The sequence below is a fragment of the Pygocentrus nattereri genome, chromosome 6 (genome assembly GCF_015220715.1).
Source record: "Pygocentrus nattereri isolate fPygNat1 chromosome 6, fPygNat1.pri, whole genome shotgun sequence".
Taxonomy (NCBI): domain Eukaryota; kingdom Metazoa; phylum Chordata; class Actinopteri; order Characiformes; family Serrasalmidae; genus Pygocentrus; species Pygocentrus nattereri.
In genome coordinates, this window is record NC_051216.1 from 48,824,299 (window position 1) to 48,850,185 (window position 25,887).

Consider the following 25,887-nt stretch of genomic DNA (forward strand, 5'->3'; position numbering starts at 1 on the left):
CACGCATCTCTCTGTAGCTCACGCGTCTCTCTGTAGCTCACGCGTCTGTCTGTAGCTGACGCGTCTCTCTGTAGCTCACGCATCTCTCTGTAGCTCACGCGTCTCTGTAGCTCACGTGTCTCTGTAGCTCACGCGTCTCTCTGTAGCTCACGCGTGCGTCTCTGTTTACTCCTTACTCTAATATCATGATAACATATCGTCACAGCGCCCAGCCCCTGAATCAAGACCCTGAATCAACTCCACTTCACACTGACCCAAATATCAATATCAATATTTCTGCCAGACCCTCGGAGTCAGAGGGGCAGCCGAGTTACAGAGAGCATGTATTTACTTACTGCTTGCAGATGACATGGGGCTGTAGTCTGACCTGGAGAGGAAGACAGAGAAACTGAGTGTGATTTGGTGCTTCAACAGTTTATCTCAGAGGAAGGAAAAGGAAAACCTCCATCTGGAGAAACACTGCACACACACACACATACCCACACACACACACACACACACACACTGTCATCCCAGCCTCACATCTCTGATAAATCTCAAAGTGAAATCCATTTGCTCTGCAGAGCGTTTGAGAGGCCTTGGCCTTCACTGCTCACCCAAACATCAGGCCGCTGAGTCGTGTTTGCTTGGATGGAGCTTCTGAAGGTTTACACTACAGGCTATTTAGGCCCTGGCCAGACTTGCAGCCTGAGTCCTTCTGATAGTCTGAACAGCAAAAAATGAATTATTTAATTCAATATTTCTAATTATTCTTTAAAATCAAATTATTGCAAGATTTACAGAAGCGTCTCAGTCTGGACGCTCTGGACGCTCAGATCGGATTTCAAAGTGACTTTTTCGTGACTCACAACACGACAAACAGCAACGATGTCGAATCCAGAGGGATGAAGGGCTGGGATTCAGGAGGAGCTCCAAAGACACGTGATGATGAAGAGAGTTCTGAGAGTTTGGAGGGGAGATGATGCTCCTCCATCTCTCCTGCATCCGCGTCTGAAATCCGCATCATCAGCGTAGCTACGTAGTTACTGACGCCTACGTCGTTACCACGGCAACTCATGCAGAAAGACTGGTGATGTCTGAGCACACTAATCAGATCTGACCACTCACAGACAACACAGCGGACAGTGGACTCAGAAGATCTGATTGAGAAACAAGGACAACTGGGCTGCAGTCTGAACACGGCCTAGAAATGTAATCAGTGTTTATCATTGATAAGTTTCTTGCTCTGGAATCAGAATCCCAAAAACATCCTGCACCCACGCCCGAACTTCACGGAATATGACAGTGACTTTGAGGAAACCAGAGCTGTGAGTGAGAGCGCTGCCCACTGCAGCCCTCAGTGTTGTCCAGGCTAATACTAAGAAAACTGCTTCCTCCATTTAGATCGACCGTTCAAGAACATCATAGCACTCACACACACAGTCACACACACACAGTCACACCATACACACACACACACACACACACACACACACACACACACACACTCACCCACTAACACACACACACACACACACTCACTCACCCACTAACACACTCACACACACACACACACACACACACCATACACACTCACACACACACTCACCCACTAACACACACACACTCACCCACTAACACACACACACACACACCATACACACACACACTCACCCACTAACACACACACACACTCACACACACACACCATACACACTCACACACACTCACCCACTAACACACACACCCTCTCTCTCACACTTTCTCTGTGTGATATACGATCAACACGGGGACACGACTGCACAGTCCAGCTCGCAGCACTCTCAGAGTAACACGCTGCAGTGTATTCTCACATAACAGGACCGCTGGTTTTAGTCTTTTAGCAGAGACGTCCTCTAATCAGGCAGAACCCTTAGAAAGAGTTACTGTCCGAGGCAGTTAGCTAACACGCTAACAGGTTCTTCCACTAATATTCAGAAACAGGCCTGAATGTTCTGCTGAGTCACCAACATGCAGAGAAAGGGGTTATTCGAAGGTTGTTTTGGGCTTCAAATTTCCTTGATGTTTAAGACTAGCAGTAAGTAGATCACCCCTATATTCTCCTCATGTCTCACACCCTGGTGCTGCCATAGCACTGAAAACTGCCTACGGGCGGCGACGCTGCAGTAGACCTGTAGCTATGATGGCCGGAGCTGAGCTTTCTGAGAGTGAAGGGCCGCTCAGGGCAGCATGTAATAAAGCAGAAATAACAGCGATAGATCTTCATTAAACAAACCAGTTCTAGAAAAGCTGGGACAGACTGCGAATGCTAATGGAACCAGAAAGCAAAGGTTTATCTACCCAGATTAACGTACAGAGACAACATGTATGATGATTTATCTTATCAACTTTGTTTTGTTAATATACACTAATTAATATGCAACACGTACCAAAAAAGCTAGGACAGGAGCAGTTTAAGACTAGGAACTCAAATAGGTGATACAATCATGCTTGAGTATAAAACAAGCATCTCGGAAAGGCCGAGTCCTTTGTGACCAAGGATGGGCTCACCATCGAGGCTCACCACTTTGCCAAACTCCAACGGTTTAATATCAACATTCGTCAGCAAGAGACTGCAAGGATTTTAGGTATTTCACCCTCTACAGTGCATAATATCCTCAAATGATTCAGGGAATCTGAAGAAATCTCTGCGTGTAAAGAGCAAAGCTGAAAACCACAAATGAACGCCTGTGACCGTCGACCCATCAGAAGGCACTCCATTGAAAACTGGCATGCCTCTGTGACGGAGATCACCACATGGGTTCAGGAGTACTTCGACAAACCATAGTCAGTAAACGCTGTCCATCTCGGCATCCACAAATGCAAGGTAAGACTGTGCTCAGCACAGCGGGAGTCACATATCAGCTACACCCAGAAACGCCGCCGACTTCTCTGGGCTCCAGCTCATCTGAAATGGACTGATGCTCAGCAGAAACGTATCATGGTCTGAAGTTTTTTATGTTTTTCAGACTTTTATTACGAAGCAGTTAAATTATAATTATTTAAATGTAACCGTGGCTTTGACATGTAACCTTTTTGCCTCATTTAAGTTTACAAACAAATCAACAAACCTTTTCGTCAGTAACCTTGCTGGCAAGATTAACGGTGAAACAAGGAAAGGAATCATGGAAATCGGTCTCTCAATCACGCACAAAGCCAATGTGAGTTACCCCCACGAGAGAGACTGAGCCGGGGGAGAAAAGGACAGACAAGGACAGAGTAACTGGAGGAGAAAGTGACGAGGAGAAAGAAGAACACTTGGTGCGTCAGTGAGGGAAAAGGGCAGCGGAGGCAGCTGAATGGAGAACAGCCAACAGAGGAGAAGGTCTCTGAAGACTACTTTAAACATCAAGTACTGAGGGAAGTTTAATGCACATTTTTATTCTAAGAAAGCTTAAACTAGAACCCTCAAAGGGTCAAGTATACGGCCTGTTTTGATTTCTTTCTTTTCACAGCATGTTCTTCTCTGTCTTTGTCCTCTCCACTTACTTATTCAGTCGTCCAGGCCTTTTGGCTTTTTCACACTTAGCCTCTTCATGTGTGTTTGGCTGACTGGACGGCTGTCTGATCCAGAAAAAGCTCTTATAGATTTAGCGATTATTAAATGCAGAGATTTTCGGTTAATTGTGCACCATGTTTTAGAAGGTTACTGCTGTTGCTGAGGACGATTTTGCAGTTTCACTCGCTGACTACAGTCCACGTTCTTCAGTGAGGTGGGAATCAGACCCAGTATTAACCCAAATATTCCCGAATGAATTGAAAATGGACCGTTGCATGTTCTAGGTCTGTGCTCTGGTAGTTAGCCGTCAACCTAGAAGCGCGCGGAGCCCGAGGCCACCTGAACTGTGCCTGAGCCCATCTCCTGAAACGGGCCAGGGCACTGGACGGAGGGATCACACTAGCCAAACACCTGGACTTTATGGGTCAAAGGTGTTCAGGAGGTTTTTGAGATGCACAGCTCGGCTGAAGGCAAATGGATCTGTTTCTTTATACTACGTGTCCTTTTCCCCCCAAACTACACTGATGGTGAAAATCAATCACCAACCAAGCTGAATTCAGCAGCTCCAACAGTGCTGCAAAACTGGAGCCGCTCACTCCCTTTAGTCTTCCGGGGATATTCCAGAAGAGAGTTCACTGGACAGGAAAAGCAGCACTATGGCAGCGTATTCAAAACCAAATCTGAGAATGTAGATTAAAACATGTTTACAGTTGTACTTCCAGTGTTAGTGTAGATTATTTAAAACAATCGGTAACACGTTACTGTAGGGGACTGTTCATAAGGCTACATACCACCTATATAAGCTTGTCATAACAACTGACATAACTCTTCATAAGCCTCCAGTCACAATGTCACTAATTCTGGTGCAGGAGCCCCTTCTAGTCGGTCAACAATCACTTCCACGTGAAACATCAGGGAATCAGTTTGGACTGAATTCTCCTCTCCTGTTAAAATGCCATTAGCAGCTTTGCTGAAGCAGCAGCGCCGCCAAAGCTTTGTTTCTGCTACAGTGACTTTTCCGTCACGTCTTCTTAAAACAGACTCAGCAAAGATCATCTGTCCACTCAAAAAAACGTCCAATGTCCCTCCCATGGCGTTTGATTGACAGGGGTGATCACTGCTGCAAACAGGGCTGCAAATACATTTACTTTGACAGTTACGAATCAGGAAGGATTGTGTTTTTGACATGCCGGAGTTGAGGAAAAGCCAAAAAGACTTTGATGTGACATTTTGCATTTGAATGTCTTAAATGACACAAACTCATCTGGGAAATGAAACTGTGAACACAGAATAATTAGCACTTTCAAATTTGTGTCTGAATTTGAAAACATCTGGCCACACATCACCAAGCCAAATCCAGCTTCTTCAGACACGTTTAAGAGTTTGAAATATCAGAAACTGTGAACCTGTGATTTTTATTCAGTGTTTGTCACTAAATCCAGTAAACAGGACTAATTTCACTCTCTTTATGATGGAACATGCAGTTGGTCAGTGTCTATAAGCACTAACGATAAACACAATATGTTCAGAAAAGCTTACTGCAGGACCAGTGCAGGACCAGTGCAGGACCAGTGCAGGACCAGTGCAGGACCACTGCAGGATAACTGCAGGACCAGTGCAGGACCACTGCAGGATAACTGCAGGACCAGTGCAGGACCACTGCAAGAACACTTTAGGAACACTGCAGGAACACTGGAGGAACACTGTAGGACCACTGCAGGAACACTGTAGGACCACTGTAGGACCACTGCAGGAACACTGTAGGACCACTGCAGGACCACTGCAGGAACACTGTAGGACCACTGCAGGAACACTTCAGGAACACTGCAGGTCAAATTTTATTTGACCCAGCACAGGTGTGACACTAACGTATGGGAGGTACAGCTGTCTGCCTCACCTACAGTCTGCTGCTATAGGGTAGAACAGAGAGACACACACACACACACACACACATTGATCTGAGCGTTAGGCTAGGCGAGGCTACATCAACACACCAGCACAATGATGTGACCTTCAGCTAAACCTACAGTAACACAGAGGAGCCGATCCAGACCAGGACTAACACACAGCTTTACCTCAGAGCCTCCAGGCCCAGATTACACACTTAATCTGAAAAAGTCATTCTAATCCCACTGTGTCTGAACTCTCTCACACACACACACACACACACACACACACACACACACACACACACACACTCTCTCTCTCACACACACACACTTATATTTACACACAGTAAACACACCTGACAGTGAACAGACACTCATCTCTGCTCAGGCAGCACTGCAGAAAACATGAAGAGATCATGAGGAACTACAATCAGCTGGAGATTCAACACATTCAGTCGCACTGAAAACAGACCAATAAAACCATTAGGATTAGAACCTGATGGTTTAGCTTTCTAATGAGAAATGGCTTTACGGTTACCATTAGAGACCACTAGTTTCCTGTAGAACATATTTAGATCTCATTAGGAAAATAAAATCCATCTGGAATCAGAACACCTGGTAAACCATTAGAGTCCTCTACACTCCCTGCTGAAAACCCACAGAAACCAGTAACTTCTGTTGGTTCCTGATGGATCCATTTTAATGGGTAGATATCACAGTATAAAGGATGGTTTTGATGGTTTCCTAATGGACTAGTAAGTAATTAAGTACATTTTATTTATAGAGTGCATTTAAAGCCAAAGTGTTTTACAGTCAAACACCAAAAGGATTCCCACCTTCATGTCAGCACCGCCGTCCATCCGCACAGCAGAGCACAGAGCTCAGCCTGCAGCTCGACAGCTGCACAGCTGCTGAATGCTACTCTAAGAGTGTGTTTTAAGCCTGGTTTTAAAGACAGTCCCAGGTGGAGTGTGTCTGATCTCTGATGTCACTTGTGAGGCCAGTCCAGAGTTTTGGTGCAGCGTCAACAGAAGCTCGAGCTCCTTCCTGTTTCAGACGAGACAGCGGAACAGTTCAAAGTGACGCAGACCTCAGAGATCTTGAGGACGCAGACATACAAAGCATGTCCACAACATTTGGAGGTGCCTGACCAATCAGGGCTTTAAAACCATCAAAGCCATTTTACACTGGCTCTGTAGTGCGCTGGGAGCCAGTGTAAGGACAATAGACTGGACCACTGAGCCCGTTCACATTCAACTAGCTGTAAATGAGCCAGAGATTAATTAACCTCATTAACTCCAAACTACAGGGCATTCCAGTGATCTGGACTAGAGGGAACAAAAGCTTGAATTTCCAGATCCGAAACATTAAGACCTGATTTTAACCTGGAGATTAAAGGTGGTCCTAAACTGGAACAAACGGCCTCGACCACTGCGTTTACTATCTTATCCGATTTGAACTTGGTATCAAAAACACACACACACACACACACACACACACACACACACACACACACATTTTCTAAGCCACTTCTCCCTCAGGGTCGGGGGGGGGGGGGGGCGGGGGGTGTGCTGGAGCCTATCCCAGCGGTCATCGGGCAGAGGCAGGATACACCCTGGACAGGTCGCCAGTCCATCACAGGGCGGTATCAAAAACAACCCAAACTTTTTATTAAAGGGGTTAAAGGTGTTCTACAGGAAATGAGTGGCCTCTACTGGAAACCATTAAGCCAATTCCCATTAGAAAGCACAACTATTACATTCTAATCCTAATGGTTTAAATAGTTCTTTTTCAGCAGGGCTGAGATACCAACTCAGCAAGAAAGCACAACCCTGCTTAATAGAGACCATTAGAAACCATTAGGATTCAAACCTGATGGTTTTGCTTTCTAATGGGAACTGACTTAATGGTTTCCAATAGAGGCCACTAGTCTTCTGTAGAACACCTTTAGATCCCATAATGAAACCATCAAATGCATTAGGATTCTCATCACTGGTCAAGTGTTAAACCTTAGAGTCCTTTACACTGTGATATCAGACCATCAGGACAAGCACAGAACACCATTAGTGACAACTGGACTCCATCAGGAACCAGCAGAGCCTTTTAATGTGTTCTCTGACTATATCTATGCGGGGATGGTCATCAGTGATCTGTCTGCAGGGCTGTTGTAGTGGAGGTCAGTCAGCGAGCCGCTCTGATAAACGCATTAGGCAGCCAGTTAAAGCTCTGCAGACGACCTGAGTCTTAATACCGAAGGACAGATGGTCAGTTCAGAGTGGACAGACTCTCCTCCTGATCCTCCACACTAACTGGTAGGTCAGTGAAAACCAACAGAAGCATCAGCGTGTCTCACTCTAGATCCACTGCCACATTAAACCCAGTAGAGGACAGTTCACTCATCTGAGGGGCTTCAGCTCTTCAGGACTCACTGACCACACATACCAGGCTCACCAGACACTAAACTGACCACGTAAATCACTGGACTCACATATTCCTGCTCAAAGAGGTCCATTAGAGAGCAGTAGGATTAAAACTCCATAGTCTTGCTTTGTAATGGGAATTGGCTCAATGGTTTCCAGTAGAGACCATTAGTTTCCAGTAGAACACCTTTGGATCCCATTATGAAACCATCAAATACCTTTAGACTCAGTCACTGATCGCCTGTTAAACCATTAAAATCATTAATATTGTGATATTAACATTAAAAAGGAGAAAACACATTAGTGAACCATCAGGAACCAAATGTCTGTCTTAATGGTTTCTGATGGTTCTTTGTCAGCAGGGCAGTTCAGTCTCACCCGGCGGTCTCCGCTCCGGAGTCTGCGCAGTCATCCTCAGCCGGGTTCTGCTCCATCTCACCGGACAGGTCGACTCTGCATGGCTGCCTGTGTCCACTGTGTCCACTGCTGGGTCCTCGGAGCAGATCACAGCTTCTCAGCACTCTCCGAAAAAGCAGGTACAGGGGGCTGTGTAATCCCCGCCCACCCTACAGACCCCGCCTCCAGCGCTGGCATTGGCCGGCGTGCCTCCTCATCTGGGATTGGCTGGAGCTGAGCGACGACAGGCGGGGCATGTCTGAATACGGGTGCGAATAACAGAGCGCTGCTACACCGCAGTTCCGGCCAGGAGAGAGTCGTGATGAAAATCTGGCAGCCAATCAGAAAAAGGCTCACAGTTCAGAGGAGAGACAGTGACCGGTGAGATTCTCCGCCTCTGGGAGCTCATCAGAGCAAAGGGCTCATTTGTGAGAACTTTACATACCTCTACACAGCTCTACACAGCTCTACACAACTCTACACAGCTCTACATACCTCTACACAGCTCTACACAACTCTACACAGCTCTACATACGTCTACACAGCTCTACACAGCTCTACATACCTCTACACAGCTCTACACAGCTCTACATACCTCTACACAACTCTACATACCTCTACACAGCTCTACATACGTCTACACAGCTCTACACAGCTCTACATACCTCTACACAGCTCTACACAGCTCTACATACCTCTACACAACTCTACATACCTCTACACAGCTCTACACAGCTCTACATACGTCTACACAGCTCTACACAGCTCTACACAGCTCTACACAACTCTACATACCTCTACACAGCTCTACACAGCTCTACACAACTCTACACAGCTCTACATACGTCTACACAGCTCTACATACCTCTACACAGCTCTACACAACTCTACACAGCTCTACATACGTCTACACAGCTCTACACAGCTCTGCATACCTCTACACAGCTCTACACAGCTCTACATACCTCTACACAACTCTACATACCTCTACACAGCTCTACACAGCTCTACATACGTCTACACAGCTCTACACAGCTCTACACAGCTCTACACAACTCTACATACCTCTACACAGCTCTACACAGCTCTACACAACTCTACACAGCTCTACATACGTCTACACAGCTCTACATACCTCTACACAGCTCTACACAACTCTACACAGCTCTACATACGTCTACACAGCTCTACACAGCTCTACACAGCTCTACACAACTCTACATACCTCTACACAGCTCTACACAGCTTTACACAACTCTACACAGCTCTACACAGCTCTACACAACTCTACATACCTCTACACAGCTCTACACAGCTCTACATACCTCTACACAACTCTACATACCTCTACACAGCTCTACACAGCTCTACACAACTCTACACAGCTCTACATACCTCTACACAACTCTACACAGCTCTACATACCTCTACACAACTCTACATACCTCTACACAACTCTACACAGCTCTACACAGCTCTACATACCTCTACACAACTCTACACAGCTCTACACAGCTCTACTTAATGTTTAATATGTAAAAACATCAAATGATCACAGTTCAGAAATTAAACATTAATCAGATAATAACCCCTGCAATAGACTGATGACCTGTCCAGGGTGTATCCTGCCTTCCTGTGTGTGTGTGTGTGTGGGTGTGTGTCTTTGTGTGTTTGTGTCTGTGTCTGTGTGTGTGTGTGACTTTGTGTGTGTGTGTGTGTGTGTCTGTGTCTGTGTGTGTGTGTGTCTGTGTGTGTGTGTGTCTGTGTGTCTGTGTGTGTGTGTGTGTGTCTGTGTGTGTGTGTCTGTGTGTGTCTGTGTGTGTGTGTCTGTGTGTGTGTGTTCTATGTGTGTGTGTGTGTCTGTGTGTGTGTCTGTGTGTGTGTGTTCTATATGTGTGTCTGTATGTGTGTGTCTGTGTGTGTTCTATGTGTGTGTGTGTGTCTGTGTGTGTGTGTGTGTGTGTGTTCTGTGTGTGTGTCTGTGTGTGTGTGTGTCTGTCTGTGTGTGTGTGTGTGTTCTATGTGTGTGTGTGTGTCTGTGTGTGTGTGTGTGTGTTCTATGTGTGTGTGTGTGTGTGTGTGTGTGTGTGTTCTATGTGTGTGTGTCTGTGTGTGTGTGTGTTCTGTGTGTGTGTCTGTGTGTGTGTGTGTCTGTCTGTGTGTGTGTGTGTGTGTGTGTTCTATGTGTGTGTGTGTGTCTGTGTGTGTGTGTGTGTGTGTGTGTGTCTGTGTGTGTTCTATGTGTGTGTGTGTGTGTGATAATAACTGATTATTTTAACTCATACAGTCAGAATGTAATGAATGTATCTGTGTATTTATGAGCTGGACTGACTCTGATCTTTAATCTCTGATTGATTCTGTTTACATCATAAACACTTAATTATGCAGATTTTCTGAAGACTGAGTTCCTTTTGAACGCTGTTCAATCGGTTGTCCGTGTTTTGACTCCTGGCTCCATGCTGCCCCCTACTGCTCAGTTCGGTTTCCTACAGTGACCGCTGCCTCCTGTTTGACGAATTTCCATCGAAGCTTTATTAAAACACAAATGTCTTAATCTGGTCATTTCAGCCTAAAATGAATAAACCACTGACTTATTCATCTTCAGCTCCTATAAACACTCTATTCCATTCATTACTGCTTAAACACGAGTTTTACTGTTTCATAATTAATGCAAATATATGAAAAAAATATTTTATTTTTAAGGGGGCGTGTATCTGGTAAATTGTTGCCATATTTTGAAATGTATAACTCAGTATTTGCACAGTTAAATTATAATATTATAGTTCAGCTGTGATTTTAGTGGTTATTTGGAATGTAGGGCAGTAACAAAGACGTTATTTTCATAATGAAAATCAAACATTTCCTACTTGATTTAACTGAATCATTCATCATTCATTTCAAGTAAGAAGGGCTGATGGTGTCGAGCCTGTAACAACAGAGGAACCTTCTTTGGTGCTAGAACCAACACGGTTATTAATCTGAAGAACCATTAACACATGCAGTGTTCTGGTCTGATATAGAAGCTTAGGAACATCTAGCACCTGTTTAGATGCTCAGCCACACTTATATTGAGTCCCGGCCTCATCAGGAGCTCAGCACCACTAAATCTCTGATTCTAGAATCGCCTCACACAGAACCGTTTTCTTCACTAAAGAACTCCAGAAGAACCATCGTTTTTTAGGTGTTTTAGTGTTTTACAGTGGTGTCACCGCTACTGAGCTTCCTATGAGTCAAACTGCTCCAACCAAAGTGCACACGGTGTTTGAGAAAAACGTCGGAGTCTCTGAACCTCGAGTTTTATTTAAGGAAACGATTGTCATGAATAATTCAGCTGTAAACAGTGTGTGAAATGAAAGAAACAGAGACTCCAACATTCAAACACAGACTGAAAACAACACAAACGAGGACGTCATGAATCCACCATAAATCACACCAACAGACTCTCCAGTAAGAACCGGAGTAATTACGCAGAGAATAGAGCAGAGCAGGTTCTGACGTTTTGGTTGTTGGCTTAATGTTTCCCAAGAAAGACCACCAGTTTCAACTCCTTTAGACCCCATTAGGAAGATGCGTTTAGAATCAGCCTAGTCAATGCAGCCCTCAGGTTCCAGGAGCAGATAGTCCTGCAGGGTCCTGGGGACGGGCAGCCGGGGGACGAGTGAGTGGCAGAGCTTCCCAAAGTGTTTTCTGAGTGCAGCTCTGCAGAGGTGCTGTAAACAGCGCGGCCGGTACTCCAGCGCAAAGAGAGACTCATAAAACGGCCTGTGAAGCTGGAGAGACACACAGCAGTGATTTTAATCTCTCTGCACTGATACTGAAGACACAACAATTAAAACGTAAAAAGCATTTTCATTAAGTTACTCTGGCCAGCAAGTCAATCACACGGGAAACTGGCTGCGATGCCAGGCTGTATGGAATCTGTAATGCCTGAAAACAGACACCTGCCTGGAACGTGTCCTCAGGTATGGCTTCAACCCACTTGGATGTGACAGGAATGAGGGGGTAGGAGTTAAACAGGATCTCCACAGTCTTCGGTGCTTCTGCACAGGCTGTCAACACCTGGACAGACACAGAAAGAGCAAAACACAGTTCAGTCAGTGTGGTCAGTGTGGTCAGTGTGGTCAGTGTTACTAAGGCTGTTTCATTGGGTATTAAAACATTTAATCTGAAAGCAAAACAGACAGTGGACCCTTCAGGCTCTCATTTCCACCCAATTCTGTTAGCAGGTCATTTTGTTTCTGGTCAACCGGATCAGTCCAGCTTCAAGGTGCTGTGCTTTTCCTCGGAGCCACAACTCCAAACAGGAACAGTCTGAGATGTCATACATTTCCTCCAACCACACGTTAAGATCTAAATGGATCCGGTCGGTCTGGACAGCAGAGGGTCCTGATTTAGAGTAAACGCCGGGGTTCATGTTTGCGGCCGTCACTCTGCTGAGAGCGACGTTTATAGGACTCCTTCGTGTCTCAGAGGTGCTGCTGTATCTGCCGACGTTCTCTGGAACTTCAGCTTCAGTTCAGTATCTTCTGTGTAGATTTGTTGCTGAATTCTGAAAACGCAGCTATAACGATGGAAAACTACGGAGCCCTGCTGGTGACATCCTGCAATAATAAAAATATTAACGCGTATTAAAAGTGATCCTAATGCGTGGCCACGAGTTAGTAAGGTGTGGGAACGAGATCATGCCTTATTAAGCTGTGGTCAAGGCTTAATCATCTCATTACCATATCTTACTGACTTGTGGCCACACATTAGGATCTTGTTTATGACTTAATTATCTTGTTCCCACACCTTAATAAGTCATGGAACGGAAAATTCAGGTGAGAATCTGGTGAATAAGAAGCTTCGTCTTTATTTCTGTGTGAGTTTATTATTTGAGAGTTTTGGCGGTTTTGCAGCCGCTTTTATTAGTTTTTATAAAATCTCACACTGGAATGTTCTGAAATCTGGAGATGTGCAGGTCATACGGATCCACCAGTCAGCTGATCTTCTCCTCATACTGTTTCTGGAGACGCCTCTAGTGTCCTCATGTCAGTTGATGTGTTTGTGGTCACTCTGGTCAGTGTTGTTGGTGTTTATTCTCCTGTAGGGCTGCATCTGCAGTAACGGTGATGAGACGAGCTCCATCAGAGCTGAGCTACAGCTCACCCTCCACCATGGAGACCCGGCCTTCTTAATGATGCAATACAATACCCTTTATTTTTAAAAGTTACAGAAAAAGTATGAATTAAATAAACAAGTACAAAATGTCCAGAATGTCTCATGTGAAGTTCCCACCTTAAGCAGCGCCTGTGGCCAAATCTGAATGGATCCGTGATTTAACAGCATCTGAACAACGACGTGCGGCTGCCACTCCTGCCGGACTACCGAGCTCTGCAGTACACTGGACAGTGGTGAGCAGCCATTGTAGTCGATGGCGTTGATATCCGCCCCGTGATCCAGGAGAAGTTTCACCAGGCTGATCTGGACGTTGCGGGCAGCTTTGTGCAGAGGACTGCGCCGCTCCTTGTCAGTGAGGTTAACGTTCGCTCCATAAGCCAAAAGGAGACGGCAAAGCTGAAGGTGTCTCTCCTGACCTTCACTCATCTTCTCCTGAGCCTCCCTGCATGCCACCCCCAGCGGTGTCTCCCCCGAGCAGCTCACGTGGTCGATGCGGGCTCCGTATCGCAGGTAGAGCTGAGCGTGATGCGGCAGGCCGTGCTTCGCTGCCACATGTAACGGAGTCTCCTCCTCCTCCTCACTGGGAAGGTCTACCTTGGCACCGTGACGCACCAGGACCTTAGCACAGCTGTGTAGAACAGAGATCGTCACCTGTGAGAAAACTTTCTAAGCCCTTGAGATGTAAACACATTGATAGTGGTGTGTGAAAAGCTCTGTTCTAGAGAAAGACTAATGTCTTTCCAGTGGTGGTGATGGGAACCAGGCGTCGCCATGACTACAACACAGATATAGACACTTTATTGACCATCTAGAACCACCAGAGAACCTACACGAGTCTTCTGAGCTTATATGGAATGTTGATGATGGAAAACAGTGGAAAATCTGGAATAATGAGTTTTCTTTGGGGACTATTTTGCCACACAGCGCCCTGCATGTCTCCCTCCACCATGAATGGAGTTGAAGTTCTCTAAACTCTCATAAAACAGCATCTCAGTCATCATCATCATCATCATCATCGTTGACCGCTAGTCCAGATAGGGTCACGGTAGCAGTTGAGAGAGCAGAGAATCCCAGATGACCCCGTCCCCCACAACTTCCTCCAGCTCAATCCCGGGGACCCCAAGCCGCTCCCATGTCAACTTGGAGATATAATCCCTCCATCAGGTCCTAGGACGACCCCGGGGTCTTATCCCAGTCATCGGGCAGTGAATTCAGAACCATTTCATGTAGGAACTTTCTGTGAGGAGTTTTTAGAGGGAGACGTCTGGTTCCCATCACCACCACTGTGAGCAGCTCTGACTCAGTAAGTTTATCTAGAACAGTGAGCCACTGCTCTGATTTTTTAAACTGTTTCCCTGTAGTGGTGAACATGAATGTCTGGCATTTATTAACCCATCTTAGAAACAGGTTAACGACATCGGAGCGTCTGAATCAGGGCAGAAAAACGAAGTGGTACCGCAGCGACTGGGGTGTCCTGCAGAGATGCAGTGGTGTCAGTCCGTCCTCCGTCAGCTGGTCTGGGTTGGCGCCGTGCTCTAAGAGAAGCTCCGCACACTCAGTGTTGCTGTTTGCACAGGCTTCATGCAGGGCTGCCTTCCCTCCTGCGCTCAGATTGGGATGAGCTCCGTGCTCGAGCAGGTACTGCAGACACTCGTTAAAGCCTTGAGCCGCAGCTATGCAGAGCGGGCTTGTCAGCTCCCGCTTATATTCCAGCGACCAAAGTCCTGCAACAGAACAGAACCGAGCAGAGAGATCTAATTAACCCCTTAACAAACCATCATACACTCCTATAACCTCAGAATAGCTTCATTATTTTGCTCTGAAGCCCCGTAGTTCCTGAATAATGAGCCTCAGTATGTAATAAGTCTGAAAGGTTGGGGGGTTAAGGCTTCGTCTCGGCCTGTTTCCTGAGTAATCTAATAAAATGGCTCTTCACAGCTCACAGATCCAAGACTTCTCACATTAGGGGCCATTCAGGCTGCACAGTGTATCACCGGCTTTCTGTTAATGTCAGATGGGCTTTTGCAATACTGACATCACCAAAGTCTGCAATACGTAAATGAGCCTCTGACCAGTAACTCAGTGTTTTATTGTGGGTTGTGACCAATTACAGTGTTGGGATGAATCCACATGGTCCGATAACTGTGGTCAAAATAATACAGGGCAATGTCAACATGTGGGAACATAATCACAATATAGTATTTTGTCCATTTTGCACATGTTCCTGTCAGGGAACTTCAGACTGAGTTTATAACAGGAACTTCAGGAAAAGTTCAGAAGTGAAGAGTCTGTCTCATTTCAGCCAAACATACCAAAGAAACTGCGGGAGGCCAAAAATCAGTGAAAATCAACCTGGTCTGACCGCATGATTAAAGGGCTCTCCTCATGAAATGGTTCTTCAGACTGATGGAGAATGTGCTGTAGACAGTTCTATGTGGAACCTTTTTGAAGTGGTTCTACATAGGAAAAGGGTTCTGCTGTTATTACAACCTTGACATTGTATCAATAGAAGAACCCTTTCTGGTGCCGTCTGTCCATCCATACATCTCCTAAGCTGCTAATTCTTCTGGCAAGCGGAGATGTGCGGGAGCTTTTCGGTGCTATGTACAACCTTTTTCAAAAAAGTTCTATACACAACCACCTACAGCACATTCTCCATCAAGCTGAAGAACCATTTCACCATGCACAGAACACTTTAAACATGCAGATGCAGTTGTTCATGGTTCTTTATAGAATAGCTTTCTTTACTAAAGAACCTCTGAAGTACCAGAGATGACGCAGTGCAGTTGTATAAGACTGTTATAATAAAGCTGTTACTCTACTGAACAGGGCTGTACCCGAGGGTCCGAACGTGGTCGCGGTGTTGGCCTGCCACTGCAGCTCCTCACGGTTCACATTGTAAAACACATCAAGGTCTATGTAGTTCCTTTTGAGGAGGGTGCGAAGCCCCTTGGCATCTCCCGTAATCACGGCCCTGTAGAGCCTCAGGGAGCGAACGTCGGCCTTTCCCTCGTCTCTCTGCCCCGGCTGGCGGCTGTTCTCCTCCAGCAAGGCCCGCCACCCGTCCAGCTGCACGGTGGAGCAGAGGCTTTCGAACCGCAGCGTCCTCAGCATCTCCTCCAAATGGCCAGTGTTTTCAGAGACTTTGGCTTTTATAGGCCTGCTCATATTTTCCTGCAGCTCAAAGCACTTTTGTTCTTCTATTAATAGCAGCCCATTGTTATCCATCAGTTGCTCAAAGCTTTACTGGATCCATATTTAGCAGCTGGTGTATGAGACACTCTAAACCCCTCTGAGCTGCAGAAATGTATTACCTTTCATTTTCACATTAGAATAAAAACATTAGATCATTGCTACATTTTCTTTATTATTATTACTATTATTTAGTTTTAAATAAATTATCTGGCTCAGATGTTTTAGTTATTTTATATATATTTTATTAAATGTACTTATTCTTTCTCATTTCCATCAATTTCTCATTGTAAAGTACTTTCAGCTGCACTTTAATGTATGAAAGTGCATTTTAGTATTTAGTATCATTTCCCCCTGAAATGGCGGTGGACCTGTGAGCGTCCAGTTCTACGCTTAAGAATAGCCCGTTTGCATTGTAGTCTGTGTAGTTGCTGAATAATAACACTTAGGATTTGGGATTTTAAGGCTTACTCTAAGTTTTTTCCTTCTCCTATGAAGTTTGTAATGTGTCCTCTTTCCCACTGCAGGGCCGAACGTCTCCTGAGTGCAGAGAACAACTGGTCCAGCGGCTTTTCCACACGGACACAGTTCAGTGCTCAACAACCGGTCCAGTGGCTTTTAATAAATGAAAGTGGTGCACAATTTAAAACTCACTATTCAATAAACATCAAGGCTTCAATCCAACATCAGTTGCTGATCAGCAGGAGGGAGAAGCTGCGTCAGCTCTGCTCGCCACACCACGCCTTCGACTCTGACCAGCAGGCCTCACTGATGCAGGTTTAGTTTAGACTCAACTGAAGTGGAGCGCTTGGTGTTCGACGCTGATGATTGGCGGCTCCTCTCTTTGGGTTCTCTTAGCTAAAGAGATCCAAACACCCCAGAGCTGTCTGGATTCGACAAGCTGGTGCTCTGCCCAGTACAGACGATAAAGCATGTCAGCGACAGCAAAGTCGTCTGATCTGACGATAAAAAGCCTGTGGTGCTTTCAGCTGTGGCCCGCTAGGCTACGCTAACATGAGTGTACAGTGACTCCCGCTGCAGTAATAAAGCTGCACACTCGGCCGTTTAGAGGATAAAGATTACATGAGAGCTCAAACTCGAATATGTGGTGTTGGAGGAAGAGAAATACAGTAAATAGCTGGAACTGTTATGGTGCTTTGAGCTGAACGCTGCTGGGCTGCGCTAATGCTAATGCGGTTACAGGTGAAGCCCACCGCAGTACAGGCTGCTTCAGGAACGGACGCTCAAATCCCACCCGTTTACAGGACGGAGAACCTGAGAGCAGTCGAGTGCTTGGAGTTGGAGGGACGGACGGGATCAGACGTGTTGGGGTGGGAACCCAGGTCCAAAAAGTAAAAACCCTCCCCAGGATTTTGTTCCAACTGCCTGAACACCTTTGCTGCTGGTTTGAGCAAATTAGAGACATCAAGCAGTTGGATCAAAATCCTGGGGAGGGTTTTTACTTTCTGGACCTGGATTGCCCCCCTCTAGTGGTGGGTGGTGTGAGTGTAGCTGTTGGCCTGCTGTATGTGCCACTGGCCACTTGTAGAGCAGTTTTCTTCAGCATTTCCTGGTTCTGATTTGGCGGTAGTCCGAACCAGCGAGGAACGGCACAGCGTGGCTCTGGGAACCGTTCAGCTCAACAGCGGAAAAGAGGCCAGAGTTTTGTTAAAAAGCCAGAGGGCTTCTGATTGATGGATATCAGCTGCAGTGTCGCCGGGATGCCTGCTGCACAACTGACCACCGCCGTCCTCCTGCGGCCCTTTGTGTCGGGTGTTAGTGCAGATCCCTGACAGCACGTCAGCCCCGCTGACCGACTCGTGCTGAAGGCTTTAGCTGTGAAATGCACACGGCGAATCCTCTGAACTTATGTTAAAGAGCTTTATTTCACCGTCCCTGAAAGCCGGCGGGAGGAATGTACAGAGTCAACATAGAAGACCAGCCTGTCCCAGTGTGTCCTCAGAGTAGATAAGCTTCACACCACAACTGGAGCCCCAGGATGATGTCAGTGCTGCACTGGCAGACTCTCTGTCGACATCAGAATCTCCAAAAAATGTTTTGATCACACCAGCTAACGTCTTTCTAGAACTGCGGTCCAAATTCAGAGACTTTTTCAAAACCACGAAACACACAAAGCTGCCAGGCTGTTAGGAAATGGTTAAATACAGGAGGAAAATCAGCATTTAATGGTTTTAAACGTTTAAAGATGTGGAGCAGGTCTTTGTTGATTTTATTCTACGGTGCTGTGTTTGCTGTGTTACACCTGACGCCTACTGATTTCTTTAGATCCGAGACCACCATGGAAATAAGTCTTCAGATGTTTTTTGGTCTGACTGACTGTCTCTGACTTGAAGTGTGGAGGCTGCTTTTTATTTTAAAGATCTATTGTTTTTTTATATTTTTGCTCTTTTTGTTCTTTTAACTGGTTCATTGGGGGTTGTTGGTTATTGAAGTCTCTGTTTTATGTGTGTAATGTCTGAACTACTTCTTCAGTAGTTTGTTAAGTGATGGGATAAAAAGTCCTGTCATGTTCTTAAAGCGTAGAACGGTTCTCACCTCTGTGCTCTCGAGTGTGTGTAGACTCTGTTCTTACCTCAGAACAAACCCCACATAGAGAACATTAGTGAGTCAGGGTCTTCGTCAGAACCGCATCAGTGGGTTTAACAAGGTTGGCGAATGAGGGCCGATGGCATAAACACATAAACACAGGATAAATAAACCCCCCAGACATGGGGGGCGCTGAGGGGGCTGTATGGCCTGATTTCAGGATTGTAACTGTTAAAGATGATGATAACAGTAAAACGCTCTGGGCTGTATAGCAGTGTGAGTGCCTGCTCAGGGCAGAGTTTGTATTTAATGCTGCAAAGTCTTCTGGAGCTGCTCTGTTTAGCGTCGCTCTGCAGGCGCGCTGCTCGAACACGCAGGCTGAGAGAAAGTCTATGCAGATTTACAGGCCAGTTGTGACACTCAGACCAGCCTAATATTGTTTTTTTAGCTTAAAAATAATCTGTCATAATAACGTTTTATGCTGTGTCTGCGCTCAATGTGCTCGATGTGGAGCTGTGGGTGTGGCACATTGGGCTACCATGCCATCTGACTGGTCTGCGCTCAGTTCATTTACATAAAGTTCATCCAGAATGAGAGCTGGTGGTCCGATGTGTCAGGTGTTTATAGGAGCTCCAGAGCCGAGGTAGTGCAGGTTCTCGGTAGGACTATGAAGGCTCCTCCCTATTGGTCACACAAATGGGGCAGTGCTGACCAGGCTATGTGGTGATTTCACCAGAAAGATCCCGCCTCTTGCAGTGGTGGGGTGAAATTTCTAGGCTGTATATTAAGGGGTCCTTCACTTTGGAACTGCCTGCTATGACGCAGAGGCCGAGAAATGAGCCTTGGCTGCATCCTGGACTTTTTAACGCAGCTGGTGTCTCTGGCCTCGTTATGACTGTATCACAGTCTGTTTGATGAGACTGAAACATTTTGCATGACATCATCGGCCATGTTACTTAAACGCTGATTAAAATATCAGCACCGCCAATTTTAAACACCTTCCGGTGTCCTTGTGCACCCAGCCCACCCCCCCAACACATTCCCCCGGGTGCCACGTTAACATGCCACCCTGCAAAAACTCCCTACCAGCCCTTTTCCACCCCTGACAGAACTTTCTGGATCCTCCACTGGAGAAAGGAACTCTCTCAGTGAGAACACAGCCAGTTCAGTCCATGACATCTCAACTAACATTTCCAGTGAGTGCTCCTTTTAGATACATCTTCCTGTTAAGGGAGCTTTTCTACTGCATTCTGAGTTTGATTGCATCGTTTGCAAACAATACAGATATGAAAAATGATTTGGAGGCTGTGCTCCTGACCGCTCTGCCTAATGGTTTACATAGACTGGTGATTTTATTAGTGAAGGTGGCAGCAAAAATGCAGTGCGTGACTTACTAATCTATTAAATCCTTTAAAATACTTACAAACTCGCAACCACAGTGCATCTTCACGTCTTAGCTGTATCTAAATTGTTTACTTATTGAGCTGCAGTGCACCAGCCAGATTAGACCTCCCTTTCAGTCAGCTGGCTCAACCTTAGACTCACCACGCTTCTGTGCAGTCCACCGCAGCTCATCGCTTTGGAACACTAGAATCTTATTGAGTTCCTCTGGGTCTGAGAACCCATCCTGCAGATCTCTCCAGTGGTGGGCCAGCAGCTCGACCAGGACAGGAGGACAAGAGAAGTCCAGTCCTGGCTGCTTAGACCCTTGCCTGCACTTTTTGCTTCTAGCCTCGTCACTCTCTAAAGAAGGCCACCTCCGGTCAGCGAGGCACGGACAGGCAGATGCGCGACTCGCAATGTACGCTTCTCCATCCTGAGAGAGCATCACTGCTGAAGAGGTCACGTCTTACGGTTCGTTTGGGTTCTTACCTGCCTGCTCTGCGGCTATTTATATTCCCACTGCTGCCCTACATCATGTATTTTTAGTACAGGTGGCATGTGATTGTTGAGGGTCATTTGATTCCAATGGCAGACACAGACTTTATCATTGTTTAGCCCACAGCGCTGGATACATGAGACACAGCCGAAACGAAGGGGTCAGAATAGTAAACATGTCAGATGTGAGGCTGAGTGGAATGCATTGGTGCTGATATCACCAGTGTGTGGATCTAGAAATAGTACCAGACGAGAGAAAATAACAGCGGCTTTCCACTGTCCTCCAATCGGATCGGCCACACAGCTGCCCTGGAATCTGCGCTGTGATCCTGGCAGAGACGTGACATGCTAACCTTTCATCCCTCAGCTGTTAGACTGGTGGACGTTAAAATACAGTGAAAGGTTTTTGCTTAATCGATCGAACGGTGGATGTGAACTGATTGCATTTTTCATGTCTGTCCATGTGATTTACAGCTTACATGTTCTTAGACTTTCTGATATGAATTGTAATTTATTAGAAATTCCTTTAATTGTTATGATCCTCTTCAGAGGTGATGAGCTGCTGTTTATCAGATTTCATAGACTTGTACTTTTCTGAGTATTTCAGAACAATAATACTTTTACATTCACTGATGGACAGTCATGTGAGGACGTCAGTACACCCCATGAAATATTTGTTGTTGTTGACATTTGTGAACCTGTCAGTATTTAATCTTTGGGTAAACAGCATGTATAGATAAATATTATATAATAGCACAAAAATCTGAAAATTTGATTTTGCAATTGTTTATTTTAAAAAATTGACATCATTTTTTGTGACTGACTACCAGGTTTAGGCATCTACTGGGAGAAATCTTTGCCCAGTCTTCCATGCAGTATTCTTTCAACTAATCAGTGAACCACCAACCGTAACACTGCCACCACCAACCGTAACACTGCCACCACCAACCGTAACACTGTCACCACCAACCGTAACACTGCCACCACCAACCGTAACACTGTCACCACCAACCGTAACACTGTCACCACCAACCGTAACACTGCCACCACCAACCGTAACACTGCCACCACCAACCGTATCACTGCCACCACCAACCGTAACACTGTCACCACCAACCGTAACACTGCCACCACCAACCGTAACACTGTCACCACCAACCGTATCACTGCCACCACCAACCGTAACACTGCCACCACCAACCGTAACACTGCCACCACCAACCGTAACACTGTCACCACCAACCGTAACACTGCCACCACCAACCATAACACTGCCACCACCAACCGTAACACTGCCACCACCAACCGTAACACTGTCACCACCAACCGTAACACTGCCACCACCACCCATAACACTGCCACCACCAACCGTAACACTGTCACCACCAACCGTAACACTGTCACCACCAACCGTAACACTGCCACCACCACCCATAACACTGCCACCACCACCCATAACACTGCCACCACCAACCGTAACACTGTCACCACCAACCGTAACACTGTCACCACCAACCGTAACACTGCCACCACCACCCATAACACTGCCACCACCAACCGTAACACTGCCACCACCAACCGTAACACTGTCACCACCAACCGTAACACTGCCACCACCAACCATAACACTGTCACCACCAACCATAACACTGCCACCACCACCCGTAACAGTGTCACCACGAACCGTAACACTGTCACCACCACCCGTAACACTGCCACCACCAACCGTAACACTGCCACCACCATGCTTTTCAGTTATGAGTTCTGATCAAGTGCAGTCATTGCTTTTTGCCAAACATGGCTTCTGGCACTGTATCCAAACTCTCACTCATCTGTCCAGAGCACGTTGTTCCAGAAGTCCTGGTCTTGCCTCGATATTCATCAGCAAATGTTAGTTTTTCCCTGATGTGCTTTTTAGGCAGTACATGCTTCCGTCTGTAGCAGATTTGGTCGTGTAGGTCAGGTTTGTGCAGTCTTGTTCTAATAGCAGGTGTTTGTTTTTTTACACTCTGCTCTTGCATTAAATGTGCGGGGTTAGCCTGGCCTGGACATGTTGGCAGTGTTTATCTATTATATCACCTTTTACCCATCAACACCGTTTAGATGAAGACTGAATATCTCAATGTCCAAAAGTTCTAATCTTCTCATGGGGGGTCTTTACTTCCTCACATGACTGTATATAATAATGAGGAATCTACTTTTTCTGGGTTACAATCTAGTCGTTAACATTCAGTCACTAATCTCATTTTGGGCTTAATTGTTATTTTATATTATGAACATAATCTGTTCCTTTACGCCGGATGGAAGAATTTAAAGTCTGCAAATTTATCTCTGCATTCAATGTGTTCAGTCAAGTGTTATACACTCTTAAAAAGATGGTTCTTCTAGGGTTCTTTAGTAAAAAAAAGAGCAACCATGAGCCATGAGCAAAGAAGCCTTTGCATGATTAAAAGGTTCTTTACATTGTGAAAGGGTTCTTCAGATTGATGGAGAATGTGCTGTATATGGTTTTGAAATGGGTTCTTTACAGCATCAAAAAGGTTCTTCTATTGTTACAATGTCAGGCATTTAATCATACAAAGGGTTCTTTGAGTGTTCATGGTTCTATATAGAAGTATTTTCTTTACAAAAGAACCCTTGAAGAACCATCATTTGTAGGTGTGTAGGTCCGTAGTGTTTAGGACTCACCTACCAGCACAGCTGGTGGAAGCTGAACACTGGGGTCTTTCATCCAGTCATCATTGGACAGTTCGATCACGGCGTCTGGGTTCTCTCTGCTCAGGCCTTTGAGAACGTTCTCTACACACCTGAAGTCGCCCTGATCCTGTGCACTTTTTAGCGTCTGCACTAATTCTGACTCAACAGGATAATCCAAAGCTAAACCAGACATCTTACAGCTGCTATTTACCATCCAGTTTCACACTCACAGTTTTCTTAGTGCAGAAAACACTGAGATTCTTTTAACACTGGAAGTTTGTTGTCTTTATTGAGGACTGCAGCTAATAATAGAGCAGCCAGTCTGTCAGATGATCAGGTGGCTTAGAATAGCACTGGTGGTTTAGGCAGGAGTGTAGCACTAAACTCTGAGCCCAGGGCAACAACCCCCCCCCCTCCCCTCCCCTCCCGCCTTCCCATATAAACAAAAGAAATGAGAAAATATTACGTTTTTATTACGCTGTGTTTACTTAAGTGGAACTGGGAGAGAAGTTAGACTCTCCTCCATAAAGCAATCAGTGTCCAGTACAGGAAGACGCAGCCCACGCAGGTGACGACAGGACGCAGGTGTGTCATGCAGAGTTCCTTAGTCGCTCGATAACCTGCAATGAGGAACCAAAACTGACCGGATCAAATTTAACACTGCAATACATGCAGTCGTACAGCGGAACCATGAACTCTGGCTCGATTTACAGGCATGGAACAGGGGCTTTCACACTCGCCTCGTTTGATCTGGAGTTCATGATTTTCAGTTTGGTTCAAACCAAAATAGCAGGTGTGTAAGGGCCCAGCCTGCACCACCGGCCACCAGCAGAGGGCAACAGCGGCGAGGCACCACAAGTTCAGGGAACTCCAATTCCCAGAAGCCCTTGGGCTAATTAGGCCCAACCTGTCACATCTGTGGTCTTCTCTACTTAAGGCCATGGCAAACGGCAGCCCTTTGCAGAGGGGAGACTGGTATGGTACTCAGAACACAAGAGAACACAAGAGAACGCAAGAGAACGCAAGAGAACGCAAGAGAACGCAAGAGAACGCAAGAGAACGCAAGAGAACGCAAGAGAACGCAAGAGAAAGCAAGAGAAAGCAGATATTGCCCCAAAACTACTTAAAAACCCCAAAGGAGGCTTCAATAAGAAAACGGAAGTGTTTACTCCACAAAGAGCAAACCGGAGGAACATAAAGCTGATGTTCCTCTCAGAATCACAGAGGAAGGGTTTTGTTTTCTGATGATCAGAATCGCTCCGTTCACACTGCGTCACCTCATTCGTTCACTTCAGACCCTTTCTCACAGGTTCCCCTCGCTGCACTTGGGTCCGCCTCCCTGCCGCCCCATAACAGGGTGTAAATGGAGACTTGGAGCAGTCTGGACCAAAAGGTCTGACCAAAAGAGGCTGTCTTGGTCTGGATCAGACTGAATGTGGTTCGGTTCATTTGCAGTGTGAAAGCACATTTGGGGAGGACGTCACCCAAAAACAGTAAAAATACGCCGCAGTAGCAGAACGTTCTACGCACCACGTCGCTGTTGTGATACGGGTTTCTGTGATGAGGACAGGCTAATACAAACATTTGACTGGTTTATAAGCCACACTTGTCCCCCAGTTTCTGATGGTGGCAGGGTCCCTGTCCTGCATCTCTGCCCGTGTCTTTGATGTGATTTAATGGATCTTCTTCAGCTCAACTGTTCTGTTCCATCTTTACGGTCTTTTTCTTTTGAATGCTTTTGGTTCAGGATTGTTTGGTTCTCTTGGCTTGCTGAGGTATCTGACTTAACTGTTCCCCCCATCTTCTTCTGATGGTTCAGGATTTTTCTGCAGGGCTCTCAGAGTTTCTGGAATTCCAGCTGTGAAACATGTTCTCTGGATCTTCCTTGTATGGAGGTTAATCTGTGTAACAGGCTGGTCCCTCAGACTCTGATTTAAAGGCTGCTGTTCTTCACCGCATCTAAGCATGTTCAACAGGGCAGCTTGTTCCATGTTTACAGTTTGGTCTGATCCATTTATCTCCGGGTCCTCCAGTAAAACTGATTAATGCACATGAAGTTTTCAAAAGCACATGAGGAATCTGAGGTTCAGAACCACGGATGAAATGCTTCCTCCTGAGAGTTCATCGCCTCTGCAGGTCCTTCCCGATGCACACGGTGAAGATGTGCAGTTAAAGAGGGCCATCTCTCAGA

General features: G+C 46.0%; 2 protein-coding genes across 5 annotated transcripts in view; both read right to left on the bottom strand.

The window, feature by feature from the left end:
• Nucleotides 1-8,396, bottom strand: part of LOC108440485 (protein FAM124A) — a 35,766-nt gene extending 27,370 nt beyond the window's left edge. The window contains exons 1-2 of one of the 2 annotated variants that reach the window (XM_017719359.2): nt 8,205-8,394; nt 336-367 (exon numbers count right to left, since the gene is read on the bottom strand). In XM_017719359.2, coding sequence (XP_017574848.2) covers nt 336-367; nt 8,205-8,260 — 88 coding nt within the window. In that variant the 5' untranslated portion in view covers nt 8,261-8,394. Of the gene's footprint in view, nt 1-335; nt 368-8,204 lie in introns of both variants that reach the window. The other variant, XM_017719360.2, reaches the window with a different exon arrangement.
• A 3,106-nt stretch (nt 8,397-11,502) lies between these two features.
• asb18 (ankyrin repeat and SOCS box containing 18) lies at nt 11,503-23,993 on the bottom strand. Of its 3 annotated transcripts, none has more exons than XM_017719357.2 (5): nt 23,688-23,993; nt 14,839-15,106; nt 13,500-14,010; nt 12,168-12,281; nt 11,503-11,992 (listed from the first exon to the last, which is right to left on the bottom strand). In XM_017719357.2, exons 1-5 carry the CDS (start codon nt 23,908-23,910, stop codon nt 11,807-11,809), a joined length of 1,302 nt encoding a protein of 433 aa, XP_017574846.1. In that variant the 5' UTR covers nt 23,911-23,993; the 3' UTR covers nt 11,503-11,806. The 3 variants fall into 3 exon arrangements, with proteins under 3 accessions (XP_017574846.1, XP_017574844.1, XP_017574845.1); XM_017719355.2 differs by lacking the exon at nt 23,688-23,993 and adding an exon at nt 20,667-20,997; XM_017719356.2 differs by lacking the exon at nt 23,688-23,993 and adding an exon at nt 16,220-16,513.
• Between the last annotated feature and the right edge of the window lie 1,894 nt (nt 23,994-25,887).

Coding starts and splice junctions, on each gene's coding strand:
- asb18 (XM_017719355.2), bottom strand. CDS start 20,949: ATGCTCTCTCAGGATGGAGAAGCGTACATTGCGAGTCGCGCATCTGCC. Junction 15,107..20,666: donor GTGGACTGCACAGAAGCGTG/GTGAGTCTAAGG, acceptor GTTCTGTTGCAG/GACTTTGGTCGCTGGAATAT. Junction 11,993..12,167: donor TACCTGAGGACACGTTCCAG/GCAGGTGTCTGT, acceptor GTGTCTCTCCAG/CTTCACAGGCCGTTTTATGA.